Here is a 23,150-nt window from a genome sequence, read left to right on the forward strand (position 1 = left end):
TTGCTAACTAATTCCTCTTTACCATTCAAAAGCTCTCCCATCAAAGAGAGCAACTGCCAGTGATTTGTGCCAAAAACATTCCTTATTAGAAAAAAAAAAGAACACACAGAACATGACTGCAATAATAACCAGTGAGCCTGGTGAAACCTCAGATAAAGGAAAACAATCACACTTTGCAGATGGAGACATTTAAAGTGGAAACACTGACTTATTCCAGGTCACATGATAATTCTTGATAGTGCTACCTGATTCCTATTACTGTGTTTTAACAGCCACATCCTTTCTTACTGTACATATTCAATTCTTTCCCCCTGAATGCCCTTCAAGCTTTCCATAATCATAAATAAAACAGTGGAACAACAGCCTTGAATGGTCTACAAATAACAGGAAAGAGTTTGATGCAGAGATGAAGGCCAGAACTGGGTTTTGTATACATTAAGGGCCTTTAGGGACACTTTCTGGTATATTTTTGTAGCAAGTGGTATTTGAAGTTGTTGCTGTTGAATAAATTAGTATTTATTTCAAGAAGCAATAAGGAATACCAAATAAATAGTTTCATGAGGAGGGGGGTGGTAAGGGAGCACAGAAACACATATTTGAAAAATGGAAGCTAAGTCATTCAGCTAAAAGAAATTTTTCACATTTGAGTCTAGTCAAAACTTCAAGGTTAGGATAACTTATTTTCCACTGACTACTTTTCTCCTGCATATGCTTCTCCATTTCCTGATTCTGGCAAGGGCTGAAAGCAGAAGGGCACACTGTGAACTAAAATAAGCTAAACTGAGCTTTGAAACACATTTGCTCTGGGAGTGTGGGGTGCACAGCTGTGCTGTCAGACTGCCCGGAGCCCATGGCCAAGCCCAGCAGATGGGACCAAGCACCCTTAGGGGAGGTGGAAGAGGAAGGAGATCCTAGCACACTCCCATACACACCCTCCCCGATGGTCCTCTAGGGCACAGCCACTGCAGGAGCCCTGCAAGGCCAATGCCTGTAGGACATCAAGCACAGCCAGCTCCAACAACCTCCCTTCCCTCCTCTAGTTCAATGAATATCAGCTCCACCATGCTCCACCAGGACCCAGGCTTGCCCCTCTTTCCCACCCAGTTCTCACTCTTTCCTCTCAGATTCATATGAAGAGCTGGCCTGTAGGATTTTCTTTGCACATGGCTTCCATTTTACTTTCTGAAATTCTTTGAGTTCTACATAATTCTTTTCTGTTTAAAACCACAGTGTTGTTTTATCTCCCTATGATTTCTGAAAAATAATAGCATCATCTCTGCCTCACCCTCTGACCTTTCACCCACCTTCTGAGGCTGGGCAGGTTAGCATGGAGATGATTGCTCTGGCAAGGCTCAATTGTTTGGATATATAATTTCATTGCTGTCCCCAAATGAACTGTATGGTTTTGACAGATGGATGACAGATACTTAACCAGGAATTGGCTGATTTCATGGCAGAAGCTGAAGCATCCTGATGAATGCTTTGTGGGTAAATGTCTGTCTCCTTGACCAAAGCAGAATACTAACCCTTTACTGAGATGGCAGAAGGCTACTGAAGATGACAAATAGTCTCCTGGCATTGCTAAGGGGAACAAGCTTTTTTTCAGAAAGAGTCAGAAAATTTAATGGTTGGGGTACACTCTTTCCCTGCCCTGCTTTTTATTCAAAAATAAGTTAGTGAGGAAAAGAGAGGCAGGATCCTCTCCACACCAACAGCATTCCAGCAATACTGTCTTCTTCCAGGTCATGCTGCAGCCTTGGCAGCAGTTAATCTTGGGCACTGCAGTCTTGCTGCACTACCCACGAGTGCTTGAAGGGGAGTCCAGGCAAGGGCATGCAGTGAGTCATGCATGCTCATCCCTGTGGAAATCAACACAATCAGGTCAAGGACAGAAGACATCTCATGGTAAGAAATACAAAAGCACTCAGTGCAAAGCCACATCCCTGCTCCCTTCCCCATACCTGTTGGCTGGCGGGATCTTGCTTCTTTCAGGTAGTAGAGGGCCTTGTTGAAGTCACCCAAGTGGTAAAATGCCACTCCCGATCGATAGAGTGCCTTGAAGTTCTCGCCTTCCTTCTGCAGCACTTTGAGGCAGTACTCCTTGACCCGCTCGTAATTCACCAGCTCGGCCTGGAGCAGGCAGGCTGCAGGGCATAGGGAATATGGCAGACATACAGACAGACAGGAAAACATTAGTGCTGGAGTTCCCCCTGCTCTTGCAATGTGCAGAGGAGAGCAGCTTAGGTGAGGGAAATGACTCAGCCCCGTGATTCAGAAAGGGATTGTTTGCCAAACCCAATTGTTCGTAATTTAAATACCAATGCTTCTATTTTTGGCATTGCAAAACAAAGGGATTGTGTTTACTCCCGGGAGACAAATAGACACGTGAAACACTGGGGCAGAGAGGGAGAATGTAAACACCCCTCCACAGCTCTGGAATGCCACACAATCTCATGGCAGTGCCTGGCTTAATTTGTTGTGAAATTGCTTCCCGGACTGAGGGCTGGAGCTCTGAAAAGTACAAAAAAGGCAGAGTAACAGCTATCCAACAAGGAAAACGAGGGACAAATTGGATCAGACTTCATATTTGGCTTAATCCAAGGCTCCTAGGTTTAAAAATAATATGTAACTGCCTTTTATCCAGGAAATCCTGTACAGAGTTTTGCTGTAGGAAACAACAAGGGGTTCTGCCCTGCTGGAATGTGCTGTCAGCAAACCAGAGACACCTGGAGTTGGAGTACAGGGAACAAATGTGTTATGGTGCCTGCTTTCTGCTAAGCACTGCAACACAACTTCATTCCCAGAGATGTGTTCTGCCGACTCCCTAAAGGAAAAGGCAAACAGTAAAAAATCAACATGCTGAGGGTTCTGTGTGCTGAAGGACAATTGTTGCATAAATGTCTAGGAGGTGAAGAAAATGCCAATTGTGAGTTTCCCAAAACTAGGAGTGAAATAAAGAGGAAAGGGGAAGATCCCTGAGCCACACTTTACAGTCATGCTCATGGCTTTCTGTAATGCTTACTCCAGTGGGCTAAACTTCATACAGGTGACCCGAGCATTAAGAATGGCTCGGGGAACACTGACAAGAATAGGACATAGTGCAGTCAAGTTCCAGGGAAATAAAGTTGTGCTGCAACACAAGCCCATCTAGTGCTGCAATCCAAGGCAACTTTGAGAATGACACAATTTGGGGAAGGAATGCAGAATGCCACTGCAAGGATCAGTTCAGAGGCTTGCAGTGTCAAGTGCCAGGGCATGGGGAGAAATTTCCCATGGCAGGTGGTGTTACTCAGCATGTCTCTGGCAAGGAGGAGGCTCAGTGCTCCTGGAAATCCAAGTCATCACAGGTCAGGCATCACCAATGAACAGCCAGACTTCATTTCTTGCATGGTAACTGCAGCTGAGAGGATATGGTGCTGGGTCAGAAATACGACACACTTCTTCACCCCCTTTTCCCACACCCCTTAGAGTAAGCCCTACAACCCTTTCTGTATCACACTTTACTTCATGAGAAGGAGTCTGGCTAGATGACCTCCAGAGCTTCCTTCCAACCTAAATTAGTCCAAATCCACGATCACTTAATGTGGATAGAATACATTTCTAACCCAAGAACACCTTCAAACTTAAACAGTTTACTGGGAACAAATCATAAACAGGCTTTTACCATCGGAGCACTTTTGCTAGAGATGTATTTAACAAGGACTGCAGAATTAGTCCCACTGCAGGTACATTGTTTACATGACAGAGCCATTACTAACAAGAGCTTTGTCCCATTTGCTTTAATAATGGAATGTCAATACATTCTAACAGCTCCTGCCATTATGTACATAGGTATTTTGAAAGATTCTGATTTGTTATTTGATTGCCAGTTAAAAAACACATATATATCTAAACCCTTAGTGGCATTTCCTTATCCAGAGTTTGTCCCTTCCTATTTGTCACACATTGATTTTTCTCACTCTGTTTCTAATGGAGCTTGAAATGACTGTGCCTTGTTTTTCTTTATTTTTTTAAAGCTATTGAAAAGATGGCTGTGTAAATTTACTGCTGGCTTCACTTCCCTGGAAACAGGATTGCTTTGTTTATCTGCTGACCAGTAACATGTATAGCAGCAGCAATAGCTTTCTGCACACTGCCAATCTGAGCCAGCTTTTCACGTTCTGTAGAATTGCCTTTCAGAGCAACTAGGGGGTGGATTTCAGTTTCTCTGTTCATTTGCTACTTGGTATTTCCAGTGAGAGTCACAGAAATTACTCTGGGAAAAATGACAGGTGGTCTATTCATGTATATTAACTCAGTAATTCCATACTGTACTTTCTTCACGTATTCATTGAAAAGAGAAGAAAAACTCTCCCACATCCTGCTAATTCAAAACCCAAATGGGTTTCCAGATATCCAGCTGGGTTCTTTCTGTGACTCATACTCACAGTAAAGCTTCTGCAGGGCATCCCCGCTAACTGTGCACGTGGTGGGGAGAAGTCAGCACCACATGGCCAGCAGGAGAGACGTGTGTTTATCTGAACAAACAGAGCAGATGGATGTGCAGGAAGCAGTTCTGCTGGAAGAGCTGGCCACTTGGAGAGCCAGTGTTGGAAGCGGCTGTTGGAAATGAACCTGAAGGGAGTAACTCCCTTATAAATATTTAGACATGCGTGTTTCCAGTTCTTAGTGGCCTGAAATGATCTTAATCTACTGTGATCCAACAAAAATATTGAGGCTGTTAGTAATTCAGCTTTCAGAAATGGAGGAGACATGGAATCTTTGTACTTCTTACCTCATTCAGTCATGGGAGAATTGTTTTGAAAACATGTTGTTTTCCTAAACAGCCATGTAACCTGGCTGGGAGTGTTTCTTTGCCACATCAAACACCTTATCACCTATATGAACTTCTAAGTTCATATAGGCCCCCAGTGAATCCCTCTGAGGAACAGAGCTCACTCAGAGAGACCAAATATAGAGGTTTATCCAGATCATCCTCCTGCTTTCTTGAAACGGAATGAGCTTGATCCTACACTGCATCAGCTCTAGTAACTCTCTGGTGATTAGAAGGGTGCTCTTTACTTGGAGAGGCAAACTATAGTTGCCCATTCCCTTCAGGTCTTGTTGTCATGATTCCATCTCCCCTACTCAAAAAGGTTGCTTACCCTGCTTCCAGCAGCATATGATGGTTATCCATCATATTTGGTTATCATTCTCAATTTGGCAGTTAATTTATTGTGTCAGTTTAAGCAATAAGTAATTCTCAACTTTTAAGCCTGTGTATGTCACCTAGTGATGAAGAATCCCTATCTGCTGCAAAATAAAATCAAATAAAATAAAACCCATCTTGAACCTATTGGGTGTAATGTGCCTTGGGAACAGGGAGAAGGTTAACGCTATTAGCTCCAGAGGAGGGGCCCTGTCCATCATGCTTCCCAACTGACTGCTGATGTTTAAGCAAGGAAATAGAAAATTTGTCTGTTTTTCTTAACAAGAGTAATGTTAAGCCTAGATTTGTACATTTTAATTAATGGATTCAAATCTATGCCAACCAGCTCCATTTTAGAGGTGCAGTACGGATCTGGTGCCAGTAGATAAGTGAGCTAGTTTGTAAAGCCCTGTTCAGCACAAGGTTGAGCAAAACAAAGATTAAAACACCTGTGGAGCCAAAATACATCTACACCTTTAACATTTACCAGCAGCTGTGGTGAGCAATGATGGGAAGTTGTAACTAATATCCCAGCAATTGAGGGGTTTGGATTCTACTTTATTCCACCCTGAAATAATTTTGAATTTCAGTGTATCTTTCAGGACGCTATCTAGGCTTGAAAGGTACTAGTGAGAAGGGATCCATGACAGCTTTTTTATTCCAAAGGCTAATGACTTCAATTGTTTAGGAAGCATCACTACATTTCTATACTGATTTTTGTTTAGCTTCAATTTGCTAGCCTTTGAAAAGCCTATGTATCCTTGTTGTGTTGGTACTTTGAGACTCTGATCAAGTCCTTCATCTTCTCTTTATTACCTTGTATAAAGTGGCATCTGGAATTTCATATGAAAAAACCCTTATTTTTTCAGCTTTCCTTACTTCTACAGCTATTCTCTGAACCCTCAAAATGAAGTTCAACTGAAAGTGCTGTCAGTTAGCATCTTACTACATAAACCTCTTCTGTGAGAATACCTCTGCAGGTTATACAAAAACCTCAGTTTGGCCTAGCTTTTGGCTTCTAATTTTGGCTGAGCTAAAAACTAAGTCTGGAAGTAGTATGTCCAGGCTTTAACATGGAGATTTTGAACAACAACATCAAGAGACTTGCTTAGCTGGGAATTTTCACCAAAGGGCAAATCTTCGTTCCGGAGCAATTGTCCAGACACTTTTTACAGCAGGGGCTAAATTCCCATTGTAGGTAAAGCTCAAGGTCTATCCATGTTACAGAACACTTAAGAGAGTGGGCTGAGTTAATGTCCAAGCAGTATTAGGGCTGTGTAAGCATCCCTACCCTGTGGCATGTTCCTTGGGCTCAGCAAGGGCTCAATGGAGATGAAAATGCCTTTGCCTTACAGGAAAATCTTGGGTTGCAAACTCATGTTTCACAAACTCCTGTTTTGTTTGCTTTCACTCAGGTAATCTGGTAGCATTGCCTATTTTTAGGATTTTCTTGTGCCTTTCACTGAAAGAGAGAGTCAGCTACTTATAACTTTGCTGATCTTTTAAGTTTATGACCTAAAATATTCCACGTGCAATATCCGCCTTTGATATCTGCTTTTGGAAAATGTCAGACAAGACTGTTCAGTTATTTTTGAAAAACAGTCTAGGGAAACACAGCTTATTTTTCACTTGTTAAATATCTCTGGTGACTGCATCTTTGAATGCATCTCATGCCCTCATCATTTGGCTTTGCAAACAGAAATCTGGCAGATATCCTTTGTGTCAAGCAAGTGCCTTCTGTTATCCCCAAGGTAATCTTGAGCTGGCCAACTGGCAACCTTCTGAAAATAAAAACCAGTATGGTACTGCATACAGTACTCTGTAGAGGTATGCTTTAGAATCTGATACCCAAACCCTTTGAATATTCAGTCCACCCTGGGCACAATCTGATCCAGAAAAATGTTGTGATCTGAAAACTTTGAGATCATAAAAATCCTCATTTTGGCTCAGTGGTCACAGGGATAAAGAGCAGAAAGTGGAAACCAAGCTAAGAGGTGTTCCTTCAGTTATAACTGAAGATGAAGGGGCAGAGGCACAGAAAGGGGTTTCTGGTGAAAGCAGTATATGAGTGAGAGCTGAGGTCTATTGAGAAGGTAAAGTCTGGGTGGAGAGGTGAAGCTAAGAGTTTGGGGCAATGTGCTAAGGACATAGTACACCGTGCAGCCAGCCTGGAGACAAAGTGGAGCATTTATAGCAGTGAAATACAGGCAGAAGAAACCAGTCTCCCTAGCTGTATTGCAGTATGTGTATGGCAGCAGCATCTCTAGCAGATCCCTTAACCACAGTCACATTCCCGCTCTGAATCACCTTTTTCTATGCTGGGATATCACCAAGGGACACTAACCAGCACTGCTGAAAGGCTGACCTTGCAAGCATTCCCTGGAGACTGGAGTAGGTGTCCTGTACAAGAGTTAATGATAAGTCATGTGGTTGAACCACTCTTATATACCTGTGCAGAAAGGTATATATAAGGTTTGAATCCAAACAACCTTTATTTTCAACCCTTAGAAGGAAAAAACAGCCTGTATTGATTTGTTTATTTGCAATGCAGAGAGAAATAGCTAAAACTAATTACTGAAACCTAAAGTAGCTAAACTAATTACCTTAAACCTGAAGTGGATCTTCCCTCTTTACTGTATTTATTCTTGACTCCACCACTTCAGTTTAACAACATACGTGAATTGTTCCTCTTTAGCAAGTGCTATGTACTCCAGCCACTACAAACTCAACCTGTATTTAATAAATTGACAGTGTCATTCCCAGAAATAACCACAATTAAACTCTGCAAAATACTTTGCTTTCGGATATGATCTCACCTTAAGTATGGCAGCTAGCAGTTCACTTAAAATCTATTTAATTGCAGGAAGATGGTTCCTATTCTTGATCTGGGGTTCTACTTTGGGAAACATGATTGATACTTTAATATAATTCCTTCAGGATTTTATTCAGACATTTGATTAAGACCTTCATATATCATTGAACAGGCTTTGTTCTCACATCTCTTTAAGACTCAAAATAACAGGGCAGACTAAGAGAGTCCTGTATTTTAGAAGCCTTGGTATCCTCCATGGTGATGCTTTCCCTCAGAAAAGAGAAAACATGATAGTGGTAAGTTCTAGTTTAAGCATTTTTGGGAAGAGAAATTATTGGACTATAACAATAATAACAATGACAAAACCCAAATCAAACAGGAGGTATCAGGGACATAGGGGGTGTGGAAAGAAAAAATATTTGTCCTGGATTAGACAGCAACCTACTAACTATGCCACTAATGCATGTATCATTAATCTCTGTTTGCTGCAGACTGTGTAAATGGTGTTGACAAAAAGCACATGGAGTCCATAATGTTCACTGGAAGAATTAAAATGGATACCATTACTATATGAGACTGAAAATGCCAGTCATGTGTTAGTAATTTGAATATAATTAACTTCTAAAATAAATCAGGTAACATGTGACTCACAAAAAATGTAAAGGGTTATTTTAGATTGAAAGTCACCTTGGACTTAAATACTGTAATTTTAATATACAGCATAAAAAGAACTGGCTACTGGAATGCTTATCCAAATTTCTCTGGATTTATTGATCTTGAGTTTGTAAACTGCACAGGCTACATGTAGAAGGCACAGCCCAAGCTTTAACCTATGTTTTAACATGTGTTAAATTTTCAATAGATTGTCACTAAAAGGAGCCATATAATGTGTGAATGTAAGAAGCCTGTAGTAGAGGAACTGAGAAAAGCATCCATATCTCCACAGAACTCCATGTGTGCTGTGCCTTTCAAGAATGCAAACCAGCATTCCTCAAAAGAGGATGCTTAAAATATCTATTTTTTTTCAGAGAAATGCTGCATGCAGTTTCCCTACTAGACTGAGACATTAATTAGGATCTACAGTTTCCAAACAATCTCTTCCATTAAATATTTGTCTTCTTTCTCTATAGTCCAAGCTTGCAAACAAAGAGAATTTTCTGGCTTCTCACCAATAAAAAGCTAATTATAGACAGCTTGATAATGTCTGACAATAATCTGATCATCTGACTCCTAGTTCCCAGACAACCTTAATGGGATGAAAAGGGAATAGCGTAATGACAGTACAACTTTCCAGCCAGTGGCTCTCATTTATTCCTCTCCAGGTACCAAAAAGGCCTAAACATACCCGTATGCTTCTGCTTGCAGGGAAATGAGTGGAAAATTAAAATCCAAACTGTATGACAGGTTGCCTCTCTCCATAGGGAGGGATTAATGCTAAATGAAGTGTGGATCCACAAATGTTTGTAGAGCCGAAAGTGAGCCACCTCTTCTAAATAGCCTTCCCCTTCCTCTCAGCCTCACTCAATTTGTGAACAGACACCAACTGTTCCCCCCCTCTCCTGCCATCCTGGCAATGCTTTCCTTCCAATACTAGCACGGTCTCTTTCAGTTCTCTGCTGCTCCTGAGTCCTTCTTACCTCTTCAAGAAAGATCCTGACTTCATAATTCCAAAAGTATGCTGGTGTTTCCACCATAATACACATTAAAAGGTATTTAGTACTTCTCAAAGGAGCTACTGAGTCGGTGTGTCAGGCTTTTGTGGCTGGCAGCTACCCTAGGACTAATATGAGCTATCAGAACAGATCAGTTTAACTTCAGTCTGTGATAGGATGATCAATCTTGAAGATAAAGGAAAAACAATAGATATCTTGGCTTTTATGCTAGTCAAATGACAAATTTTAGTATATTTTCTTAAGCAGGTTAAAAGAGCATAATCTAAATGAATAGACTTATTTCTGTTAACAAAATAAAAGGCAACATTAAGTAGAGTTTGCACTGATGTGTCCTAGGTCCCATGGTATTTGGTATAGTCAATACAGACCTAAATGACAGGCTGCAGACTGTCTTGTCAATTAGCAGATAACTTCTAGATGTGAGTAGCTGGTATCTGTTGGAAGGTAGGGGCAGGATTCCAAAGGATCTCCACAAATTGGTGGCGGCAATTTGTTCTGATAAAAACAGGATGCAATTCGACAGCAGCAAGTTAAAGGTCCTATAGATATGCAGGAAAAGACCTCACTGTGTAAGTCAAGCAGAGGAACAGGTATGTGGAAAGTAATTCTGCTGAAAATCCACAGGAGGACCCTGACAATAACAAGTGGTCTAGAGAGGACAGGGCCTCACCAAAACAGTGAGGGAAGAGAGGCTAACCCTATTCATCCACATAAAAAGAAAAAAAAGCAACTCAAATGCAAATAAGGTTATAACCAGGAAACTACCTGTTCTCCTTTTACTCAGAAAGTAAAAAGAGGTCTTATATTTCAGCTAGGAAAAACTGTAACAGTGAAAAGAGTAAACCTTTGAAAGAGACTGCTTGGGAAAATTGTGAAGATTCATAGCTTTGCAAATACTTAAGAACAGCTTAAGCAAATGTTACTTGGGATATGTCATATCTGTCTGTACACTTGTACCACCCCTGGGTATGGATAGAAGCCTCTTCAGTGCCATTCTTGATTGTCCTGAACACTCAGAGCATGAACAATCCTGGGTTGCCCTTGACAGCTGCCATTTAGTTCTAATTCCTACCAGAAGGTCCTGTTGGAGGATGTCAAAGCAACATCCTGGCCAGACATGGGAACAGGCAAGCATTTAAGAACGGCTGGCATGACTGCTAACCTTTGCCATGTGTTTATATTCCACTACCTCACACTTCTGCAGGTCTGAAGAGCCTATTTAAAAGTGTTCATTATTTCTGTATGACGATTCTTAAGCTACTGTAAGATAAGTTTGTGGTGATTTTACCTTCCTTTTTGTCACAAATTCAGTGATGTAATACTGCAGTTTTTCTTCAAAGGGCCAAGGCTTTGAGAAACAAGGAATTTCAGCCAACTTTTCATCTGATCCCCATAGCTTATGTTTTGTAAGAGTATTTTGGCCTACCACTTCCGATAGTTACTAGTCCTTCAACTCAAAATCAGAGGGTTACTGAAAAATCTTAGCAGTGGTCATATTAAAGCAGTAGTTAAAATCCAGACTTCAAGCAAATAAGAACTTTCTGAAGCCAAAATCTGCCTCTGATTGTGTACCAGCAAATCTTTATTTTACTAAAATAAAAAGCTTCACATGGAGATGATCTTCATATTGCTCCTTTGTTTTTCTCAGCCAGGAGAGGTGGGAGCAAAGTCTTATCAAAGCACTGATAGAGCAAGAGATTCAGTCAAGTTTTAACTACTATGACATTTTGACTCTATAAAGTCTAAATTATAGAATTCTATAAATTCTAAAAATAAATTCTATTCTGTAATAGCTCCTACTGCAGCCACATTAGAAGAGATGGAAGTTCCTTCTGTTTGTTTTTGTGAAGGCTGTTGTTGATCTGCCAGGTTAAACACCCTGGAGGTTTCCTCCTCTATGAATATCTAGTAGCCTTTGACCTGTCTTTATCTTTTAGAATCAGTGCTGATCTAATCCAGTCTAGTCCAGTCAACTAGACATGCTTGGCCTTCAGATCTGTTCCAGTTGCTATTTATTCCTCTGCCTCTTTGTTGCTGTTTGCTTTTGCTCACCTTGTGTTGCTTTACTTTCTCACTGTGGCACCTTCTATACACTGTACCCTTTCCTCCTCTGGGCTCCTGTTCCTATTGACACTCACTGAAGGAATCTTGTCTCTTGACTTGTTTTCACAAGGGAAAAGAACACAGAATTTTACCAGCAGCAGCAGACAACCATCTAGTAAATGTCTGGTGTTCAGCAGCAGTCAACTCCAACAAATGCTATCAAATATTTATAATTCTTACTGGAATATATTAAACACTGAAATTAAGGTCTTAATGGAATTATGGTATTTTTTCAAAATCCATATGAGACAAGCAGGCCTTCTGTAAATAAAGAAGCACTTTGGAGGACATGAGGGATTTCAAGCTGCTTTGTCTACTGAAGAGAATTGCATCCTTTGCTCATAGTAGGTCAAACAACTGATAGCAGTACTGTGAAATGCAGCTGGAACAGCATGAAGGCTCTCCAGTGAAGTCACAGACAGTTGTGCGTGCCATGATGGCCTCAAGCCTGGCTTACTGCAGCATGCTCAGTTTGGGATGAAAGCTAGCACTTTATGCTGTACCACGAACAAGGCACAATGATGTGGCTAGATAACATCTGTGTGCTGTGCCCTGTGGTGGCTCACGGTTCACCTCCCAGGACAGACTATTGCAGAGTCTGCTAAGAGTAGGGAGAGCAGGCCTACCATGTAAAATTGATTGGGACTGAAATAATTTTAGATTTTCCTTGAACTCTCCCTAGCTGAAAAGATTCATCTAGCAAGATGGAGATGTCAAATGTGGAGGAATATTTTCTTCATTAAATTAATTACTCATTCATATGTTTTATCCAGGTCCAGTATAGCCCAAAGCTTTTTCATTTTAATGATGCTTTGAAACAGAGAGAAACCTTTATGCCTTTGTGGGAGGGATGGAGAAAACAACTGACAGAATCAAAGAGGCAAATCAAAAGTTAACCGTTTTCTAACTAACTGAACAGAGGTATAAAACAAAGTTCTCACCATTATTTTCCTTAAAAATGCATTAAACAAACTTACTGAGAAGAGTGATTTGTCAGCAACAGCAAACTAACCCTGCATGTGCCAGGCTGTCACCTGCCTGAGCTTTGATAGGCCACATAGAGGCAGTTAAAGCATCACCTGTCATGCAATTGAGCCTCTAATGTCCCTGCTTCTTCCCTATCTTCCATTTATATCATATTAGTTTAGTATCATTGATATATCTCCCTTCCTATCAAATCAAGCTGGCCAACAGGTTTGAAAGTTACCGAGAGGGGACTGACAGGCAGACAGCAGAAAACATATGTACTTATGACTCATTTCCTTCGGAAATCAGGCTGAAAATGAATAAACTAAAGACCAGAGGGATGATTCAGAATATTATTTGCTTGAAAAAGTCAGGGTTTGAACTATGCAGAAGCATAAACTAGTCCTCTAATAAGATGTTTGCTTTTTAATATAAGTTGTGGCAAAGTGCTTCAGGTAAAAATCTCAGATTGTTCCCAAAGTCTTCATAAACCACATCTGTGCAATGAATTGTTGGCAGTGGAAGAATGAGACAGGAGTGCATCTCTGGGGGTAGTTTGCACCCCAGTAGCCGATGTGTTCAGGCACCAGGAACACCAAAGTCATTGTACTGAATCAATACAATTCTGTTTTGACTGTGCCTTTCGGATTAAGCTAAGGAAGAGGAAGATAGAGTGTAACAATTATGTGATGAATGGGTTCTGCTGACAAGGATACTGGTCTGAAAAGAGATCACTAGTAGAATATCTCAGGAGTACTTTCAGAATGGAGGTTGTTTAGTGCTTTATTAATAATCTTATGCTTAAGTCAGAGTGACCTACAGACTAAATTCAAAAATACTGTCATAAGGGATGAGGATGACAATGTGATATATAAAGAACTACATGACCTGGTACACAGAAGTAAATTTATTTGCAATAGAATTTGTAATACAAAATTTAAGACCATACTCCATGTGACTACTAAGAATTTTTTGCTAGAATTTGTGATCTCATGAGTTGGAAAAAAATGAAGAGGAAAAGGATGTGAATACACCAGATGATCAAAGAATGACTGAGTCACGTACGTTGATGAGGAAATGAAAACCTTAGAGAAGTTTATTCAAAAATTCAAACCAGTTACCAGCGGTTCTCAAGCATGGAAATGTAATATTTGCTTTTCAATTTTTATCCTATTTAATAGGGCAGAGAATGTTCTGATTAGCTATATGTCTAAGCCTTCTTTTCTAACCTCATTAGGTTCTTTAACTCCATGACACCTTCTGGCACTGTACTCCAAGTTAATCAGACCTGGGGCTTAAAAATTATTTTGTATTAATCTAGTAATTTAATTTACTGCCCCAACCCATGAGCAAAGCTCCTCAACTGCCTCAGTTTGAGCTCCATCACAGTAGTTAGGGAATGTAAAAAGGAAAATCAATCCATTTGCTTTGTACTTCCAGTATAGGTGAGGATCTTACACTGCTCTTGTTTCCTTGCAACATGAACACACGACTGTGTCTTAAGCAATCAATCATTAAAAACCATTTAAAAGGACAGTAATCTAGGATTTGAATTATTGTTAGTATTAAAAATATATGGTGACTAAAGGAGTTGAGGCTTAACTTTCCACCACATTGTTTGATGAAAGAATGATTGCTTCAAGCATGGTACATAAATTCTGATTTGATCCTTTTTTAATCACTAGACAACAAAAAAGTTGCCTTTGCAGAACAACAGCTAGGGCTGACTTAGGATTGTTTTCCAGGGTACCCTAAGACACTCTTCCTCTCATTCTTTCAGCTGATCTTGCAGTTCTGCTTCTTCATGATCACCTGGGTGGTGTGATGTTCTCCCTGGGCAGCTCCTGTTTGCTTGGATTTATTCTCTGAAAGTGTGGATGAAATAAAATCTTTCTGCTCTCTTCCTCTCTGGAAGCAGGAGTGGAGCAGAGGAATGTGAATTCTCACATCTTCTTCCCTGCAGACTGGTTGAAAGATTCCTAGATTGTCCTTTATATCATAAAGATGCTTTTCATATCACAGTACATTTCTGGATTTCATGGTGACTGCAGGGATAACACAGCACAGTGGGGGTAGATGTTCATTAGTCACTTTGGTCCAGGAATAGACAAAGGAAGTACTAAAGGTCTGACATAAATTTTCAAGTCCCAGACATATCCTTGGCTTTTAATTTACTTCCAGGAATAAGTTTCCTCTCCCATACACTAGGGAATGTGTGAGGCAAAGGACACCCCACTGCTTGTTTTGTATTCTTGTCTCCTTCTGCTTCAGGTAGCAGTAGACAGCTTTGCTGTCTGGAGTAGAGTCTTTCAAGCTGGAAAAGGCTGAAGATAAGCAGCATCCAACTGAGCTGATCTGAAAGCAGTCTTTATGTGTTAGGCTAAACCTTACAGATACATCAGATGGGCAGCAAATTTTCACCATTGCTTGACTGGGTTCTACCAAGACAGCCCTGAACACTCTTGCTTTACTGAATAAGGTGACATATAGCAAGAATAAGGTGAATTATACTCAAGGTAACTCATCTGAGTTTCATCAGGTAGGAAATGAGCTTTTTGTCAGATGTCTCTGATGTGGCCAGGCCAGAGCAATGCCAGGGGCATGGAAACTTATAGTTGTAATCAGGGTATCAAAGGAGCTTTGGAATAAAAATTTGAGGAACACTAGTTTGGTGGCTCTTTGCTGGCTGACCCAGCTGTTTCTTTCCAGCAGCTCTCAGGCAACTGGATTGACAGCCAGATTATCAGAGTTTTGCTGTCTGCCACTCTGATATGAAAGGAGTTGCTGTTGCTGTTGATGCAGAACAATCTATATGACAGCCCCCTAAACTGGCAGCAAGTAAATGCAGTGGGCAGTGCTCCCACTAAAGAAAGAAAGGGAATACTGAGCAGTGGCTGTAAAAGTAGTTGCTTTAGTAGGGCAGAGATTTCATCTGTCAAACACAGATGTGCTGGAGAAGGAAAAATGCTGTGGCCTTGCAAGCAACAATCAGTGTCCTGGGTCCTGAAAAGCTTGTAAGGATGGTAGTTTTCTGCACCCAGGGACATGTACAGGGTTGCAGTTCCTGCCTTGTTGATGGTATATGTGAGTGAAAAGGACTGAGATATCACCATAGTCAGGACCCTGAGACACAGGACTTGTCAGGCAATTATGTTTTTTTGGAAAACATCCACAGCTACTAAAGGTGCAAACAGCATGGGATTGCTTTTTCCCCCCACACTTCTGGTGGGAGGCTATTGCAGAACTATTAAGTGATGGTGACTTACACTGCCTAAGGCTTTCAAGTTAAGTATGTGCTACTGTGATGGGCAGAGTTGTGGTCATGGCCACACAGGACAAGCATATGTTAGAATTCATGGCACTGATTGGAAGAGTTGGTCATTTTATCAAGGTGAGTGACACAGCATGGAAATATAGGGAATAGAGTCTCATGTTTGCACACGTACAGTCTGTTGTAGAGAGGTCACACAAAAACAGGTAACCAGCACCAACTGACTGGCTTCCTGTAAATGTCACATCACCCACTGAAGGGATGAAAGGACCTCACTGGCATGACAGAGTTGGGGGTGTCTGGGAAGGAACAAAACTTTGTGTGGGAGGTCAGAAAGTCTGACATAGCTGTGTTGCAACTAGGAGAGCAAGTAAAGGAATTCAAAGGGTAGAGGCATGGCCTGTGCAAGCAGCTGCAACTTCTGTGCTGAGACACATGATGGGAGAACTGGGTACACAGGACAAAGACAAGGAGAAGCAGATGGTGCTATCCAGCCTATGAGCCTCAGGGCAATGGTGTGTCAAGAATTTTGGAAAGTGGGGAAAATGGAGCAGATTTTGAAGTAAAGATCAGTTATTGCCTATGCATAGTAATAGATGAGTTCTGGCATGTCAAGCCATGACAGCTAAAGACCGCTGCTCCCAGCTGCCACTCTTGCCATAGGTTATCAAAGAAAAAACATGACTGTGCCTAAACTATTTCCATGAACTGTCTTAGTGCTGTTTCTGGCAGTGTCCTAAACTCCAAATGGCTATCCTGAGATGTATTTTTCTGCTCCAGACCCACATTCAATGGTTGCCACTTTCAGCTGCCTAGGCAAGTGTAGAAAACCACTACTAACTCCTCTCAGCTTCACTCAAGCAAGTGTGCCTCAGCTGGAGTTATATTCAGCAATTCCAGCAAAGCTTCCACAAACCGCACTGACTCTACAATCTTTGTTAGAGAGAACAGAATAGTAACACTCCATGCCACCACATGATTTACCTGCATTCATCCATCAATGTCCTAAGCCTACGGTTTTCCATCCAAGATGCAGTGCAGAAATGAACAAAAGGAGAGAGATTTCTAAGCAGCCATTAGCAACACCTTTCTAGTTAATGATAGTTAATTCTGACTTTTTTTCAAAGCATTTTTAACGCTTAGTATTAGTCACTGGTATGGTCATCTGAGTAAACTGAAACCAAATAAACAGTTGTCTTCCTTCCCTATCAGTTTCTCATCCATGAAGTGAGAGAACAAATAAATAGCCAGCAATTTTTCTCAGAAGTTTATTAAGTATTTTCCCTTTCTTAATTTTATGCATTACATAGTCTTTTGTATGTTACTTTCTGAGACACAACACAATGTCAAGAAGCTGGCAACATTTAGACCTCCCCTTTTATTTACACGGTTTACTTTTACTGTTCCTTTCCTCACAGCAGCTCCTTTACCATCCTAAAATCCTAATGTATGAACTCCTGATGATCCTCCATTCTTGGAATATCTGTTGCAATGCTAGAGGACTGTGATAAGGAACTTGGGATGTGCTGCTGAACTGATAAGCAGTTTTAAGAGAAAGGCTGGAGAAAGAGGCCTGGAGGTGGGTCAGACACTTCTGGTCCTGAGCCCAAGTGAAGAGCAAGAAGAGAAGGATGCTCCACCTGCTGAACCATTCAGAAGTGGCCCAGCTCCCAGAAAAGGTGGTAAGTATGGAGCTCATGGGTATATTTACCAATTGACTGTGACCCAGCTTTAACATTCGGTTTTACTGAACCAGATGAACCATCTTCAGCACAGCACTGATGGAAACCTGTGGACGTGTAAGAGGCTGTGACTCATTGCATAACTCTTGCTGAAGGAAACTCTAGGACAACATTTCAGAAGAGGATGGAGTAAAGCTGGAAGGATGTGCTACTACAGAACTCAGAAAACAGCAGTATTCTCATGGTGGAAAACAAGCAGTAGTCTTAGGTAAACAAATTAAGCACTCTGTTCTTGGAGAGCTTTGTGATTTTTGGTATCTCCTGCTTCATCGCCCACAGTAAGCTATAGCTAAACTTTGAAGGTTCTCAGGTCATCAAGACTGCAGCTCCTCTGGACAGTCTGACCAGAGGATCTATACCTTCTCAGTTCTCAGTTTCAGGCAAATGCTGACAAAGTCAGCTGGGATAGGCTTCTCCTCATGCAAAGGGAATTAAACTTGTGATAGAAGTGGCTGCAAAAAAACCTGCAACCCACAGAGCCTTAAGTTTTGAAAAGGTTTAGGGATATATTTCCATCCCACCCTTTCAATGCGCAAGAAACTCCATGAACAGGGGAGATCTTTGTTATCCTAAATAAAAAGGAATAGGTGAATACTGAGTATTTCTAAAGAGCAATTCATGACAATAGCTTTAAATTCCACATCTTTCTTAAATACATGTTAGAGTTTTGGCCTATCACTAAAAAAACACACAGAGTCATTGGTGTTTATTCTCTTCTGCAGTTGCACTTCCCTGGAGCAGTAATTGCATCAGTCCTGTAAAACAAGAAGTTTCCAAGCATTTCAGGCTGGTCAGATGTATCTAAAACAAGAGTGTCAGGAAACACCCCCAGCCAAGTGAAAATGCAGACCACATCCTGCTGCTCTCTTTTCTGCTGCCCCTCCTTCCCACTGGCATCCTTAGATAGAGGGTGTTTTTGTTGATGCAGTACATTAAAAAAAAAAAATCACATCAAGCAACAATCTAAGACTGCTTTAACACCCACAGCACCATGTGTCCTGGTAGAGTCTGTACTTGCTAACGGCTATATACTCGGATGGGCTTTTAGCAGAAACTCCTTTTGACGTCTCCTAGTGGGTGGTCAGTGGAAAGTTTTACCAGCTTTTCTCGAGTTTAGTTACATTTTTACTTGGATTACGTATTATAAGTATTTGGATTTGGATTTCTTACTGGAACTACTCACAGAAGACCACGCAACTGATGGTAATTTGAAGTAGTACCTACACCCCAGTCTAAGGATGCTAGAAGGTTCCTATGCTGCTGGAAGTGTCATGTTCTCTGGGACTGTCACTATGACCTTCACATAGCCATTGGAATGGTACCAGTGCAAATCTCTGCCAGTGTAGGAAGCCAAACATCATTTTCCAGACTGAGATGTATTTAGGAGAGCTAAATTCTTAATACTGTGTCCAGGCATTTGTGTCCTTTTGCCAAGACTCCTATAGTAAACTACAGGTACCTGAATGGGAATATAAACACACTGCATCTATTTCACATTCAAGTAATTAACAGCTTTACAGTACTCCCAGGTCAAAAATGCACATAGATAAACTGAAGTTTATGAAATATTTGTTGAAGATAAATAGCTGGTTAGCACAGAGAGGGAGGATTAGCAACCAGATCCCCCAGCGCCACTCATCATCCCCAGATCTCTCTCTGGTTCCATTTCTCCTGCCAGAATTAGTTCTAGAATTTCTGCATGCTTAGGAAAATCAACAAAGGTTTGCTAATCACACTGCAACATTCCCTCACCAGAAAAGTTTAAAATTGTGCATACCCTTAGCATTTTGCTGCTTTGGAATGACTAGGACTTGTTTTTCTCTGCAGAGTAAACATAGTGCTTTTAATCCTGTAAACTTTTAGGCAGTAATGGTGGCATAAAATAATAATTGCATTTAATGGTTGCATTTGTAGTTGATAAATGACCCCCATCCGCATGCAGTAAGTAAAGCATTTGAGCTTCTTCTAGAGCAAATAAGTATAAGTGCTGTATAAGTGGAAGGGAAATCAAGACCTGAGGTGTATTTGGCCAGTTTACTTTTCCATAAGCATTCTTTGTACATCCATCTGTTTTTTAAAAGAACATAAACCAGTAACTTGTAGAAAACTCAGCTGAATGCACCATCAGGATGAGCTCGTGGTCCTTGTTCTTTATTTTTCAATAGGGCTGAGAGAGGCAAAAAGAGGTCAAATGACTTCCTCAAGGTCAGAGACTGCCTGTGAGTCATAAAGAAAGGACTGTTTGCATTACAACCCTGCATTCATTCTGCAAAGCTCTATGCTGCTGGTAGGTTTTTGTCTTTGCCTACTCTAGCAATTTCTGGGAGCCTTGGCCATGCTGCTGCTCTTGCCTCTGGTGACATTCATCAGAATGACTTGTGGTAAAATGATGGGGTATTGGCAGGCCCATGCAAGAACGCAGCAGCAGTTTTGAAGGGCAGTCCCTTTAAGGCAAAACTCTTGGAGTTTAAAATGAAGCCCAGCAAACAGCTTAGTGAAAGAAACATGAGTAGCTCTGCCAATGGCAAGTTATGAAAATCCTTGTCTGATTTTAAATAGTAATTTTTTTAAAATCACAAGAACTTAAGACCCAGCAGATCTGGGATCCTTTGAAATGGGTTAAATAGTTTAGGCTGTGGGTGTGCCATGCAGCTCTACAACAGCAGACCTTGGAAAACACACCAAATATTGGGGGGTTTTTAATACATATGTGAGCTGGCCACCCCATCTTACAGTAGAATTGCCTGTTGAAGGTGCTCTACAAAACAAGTGGACCTAAACAAGAATCTATGTGCATACCTCTGCCTAAATTTACCTTCAGCAGACAATGACAGGCACTGAAAACTGTTTAGTATTTGTTCACACATGCCTACTCATGTAATTGGTCAGATTTAAAAAAAAAAAGAACAAACTAACAACCCCAGCCTTTACCTATGAGATCACACAAAATCCCCTCTGGGCTTATTTCTCTCCACCTCTGTGTATATTTACCTGTAGTTCATGCTCTCCTCTGACTCTCATGCTGCATCTAAACAAGTCAATGTGTGTGTGCATCTGTAGCTGTGATACAAAGCATTTCTGACAGGTGGATGTGTGGTGCCCATATGAAAAATGACAGTGCAAAAGCAAGGTGGGCTTCTCAAATGCCACACTTAGAGAGTAAGCGGAGGTGCTAAAAGAACTTGATAATAAGGACACTCAGATGACAGCTGGTAATGCTACCGGCTATACTTCAGAGCTAAGTGAAAAGCTGCTTTCTCCAGAGTTAACATGTACTGCTGTTATGCTTTCTGCACTATACAGATTTATTTATTTTAGAAACAGCTCTAGGCAGCCAGCAGTGCTCAGAAGCAAAACTCCCTGCATCTCCTCTGTTCCCCATGTCAAGTAACACTGATTTCAGCCTCAACAGTACATGCTGGTGCCTCTGCTAGAGCCCACAGTGTAAAGAAACTGGTGTCTTATGCTGCATCACACTTAGAAAATGAAGTCTCACTGCTGCACTTCTTGAAGCTGCTATTAGAAATATATACTACTTATTGTTACATTTCTGGGGAAACTCCCTCTCTTGTCTTCCTTTCTCTTTCAACATGAATTCACGGATTCTCCTGCTAGAATGGGAGCTCTGTGACTGGGCTAGGAGTAAAAACACTGCAATTCCAATTTAACTGCACACTCTTCTCTCCAGCATGCAGGGCATTTCTTTAAAATTGCTTGCAGATAGCTCAGCAGACACACAGAAGCAAGGCATTTCTGAGACAAATGCTGTTCTCTGCTCTGTGCATGCCATCTACTGAAAACATGTGACAACCGCCTGTGCAAAATGACAGCTTGACCTGCTGTGAGGTTATCCCAGGAAAAGCACTACTTGTAAGTCCAGGGTTAATTATACTCACCTCCTCCTGTGTTCATACTGGTTAAATTTAGGAAAAAATCTGTTCATATCTAGGATAAAGATGGAGAATGTTTCTCACACCAATTGCTACTGCTGACAAGATCAAATACAACTAACAGTGACAAAAATTCCTTGCACAAACATGAAACTGTAAAGAAGTGAGCTGGACAATGACAATGACACAGGTCAACTCTGTCAGCAGGAGTTAAGACATTTCTAGCAAGTAGAATTTGTGTACTGGCAGAAAGTGCCTCAGAAGCAAATTCCATTTCTCTCTCCCACTTCATTTACTGTCTACCTACCACATCTCATTTGTATCTAACAGAGATAGTGCCTGTGAGCCCTTTTTCAAGCCCAGGAAATCACCAAGCTATATTGTTCAGAGTATTATGGGCTCATTGTGTAACCCTGCCAATCTAAATGATCCTCACCAAATACAATCAATGGATTTTAATAAACCTGTGAACAGAAATTTGTAGAGAGACAAAATTACATCTGTGCAATTCTGGTATCACTCTCAAATCTCACTTGCCTCTCCACCTACGAGATTTCAATAGGCTTTTGAAGGAAGAGTATTTGGAAACATGATGAAAAGGAGCTAAACTGTGCTCCCTATTACATCCCAAAAGGCATGTTGAATGTAAGAGATTGGCATGCATTATGACAAGAGGATGCTGGCTTCATGTTTCAAACCATTCACTTTATACTGCATCTTTTCTAGCACTAGAGAACAGGAAACAAAGCTAACCAACTCTGTCTAGAAAGCCAAAAGCTAATGTCCTGATTTGCGCCATTTTTTATCCCCAAGGATATAAAGGATGATGACTGACCCTTCATCCTTCGGGAAAACAGCACGGCTTTTTTAATGCTGTTATTTTTTGTATCTTGTCCAGGTTATGAATGCTCTCTTTGCTGTATGTACCTAGGCACAAGTTTTTGTTGTAGAGATGCTTTCAGGTTTGGAAAGAAAAAAATCGTGTTCTGCTGGGGACCAAAAATAACATTTGATCCTGCATTTGTTTGGATAACGCTTCTTGAAGTCAACAGGAGTTCTGTTTCTGTAACGACTTCAGAATCAGACTACAAAGTAGTTAAACCCCCCACCACTCCTCTCCACCTTCCTGCAGCACTTCTAAACAGATGGCAAGGAGCAAAGGCAGGCATGATCAAATGTCTACTGACCACAGTGATGATTGGAAGCTAGCAAAAAGCCAAGACTGTATTGGCTTTCAACTTTCAATGCTAAGAGGCCAAAAAATTCTTTTTATATCTGATAGAACTATTTGGAGATATTGCAGTTGCGCCCAAACCCTTCCCCTTCCTTACATCAAATGTGGTAGGAGTCCGTCTTTCTGTAATACCGTTAATTACAGGCTCCAGAGCTGGAGCTGTGGCGAAGGGACTGAAGGACATCTCGGGCTGAGGGTACAGCGCAGCAGGTAATCTTGGCCATTTCACGAACCACGATTTCTGTCAGCCGGAGCGCGCCACGCACGCACC

General features: G+C 41.1%; 1 protein-coding gene across 2 annotated transcripts in view; it reads right to left on the reverse strand.

The window, feature by feature from the left end:
• TTC9 (tetratricopeptide repeat domain 9) overlaps window positions 1-23,150 on the reverse strand; it is a 28,257-nt gene that overhangs the window by 4,297 nt on the left and 810 nt on the right. The window contains exons 2-3 of one of the 2 annotated variants that reach the window (XR_014956022.1): window positions 1,962-2,144; window positions 1,527-1,859 (exon numbers count right to left, since the gene is read on the reverse strand). Coding sequence is in view for 1 of the 2 variants with exons in the window: in XM_021540770.4 (XP_021396445.1) it covers window positions 1,962-2,144 (183 nt within the window). In the remaining variant the exon portion in view is untranslated. The remainder of the gene's footprint in view (window positions 1-1,526; window positions 1,860-1,961; window positions 2,145-23,150) is intronic. The other variant, XM_021540770.4, reaches the window with a different exon arrangement.

The sequence above is a fragment of the Lonchura striata genome, chromosome 5 (genome assembly GCF_050655825.1).
Source record: "Lonchura striata isolate lonStrDom1 chromosome 5, ASM5065582v1, whole genome shotgun sequence".
Taxonomy (NCBI): domain Eukaryota; kingdom Metazoa; phylum Chordata; class Aves; order Passeriformes; family Estrildidae; genus Lonchura; species Lonchura striata.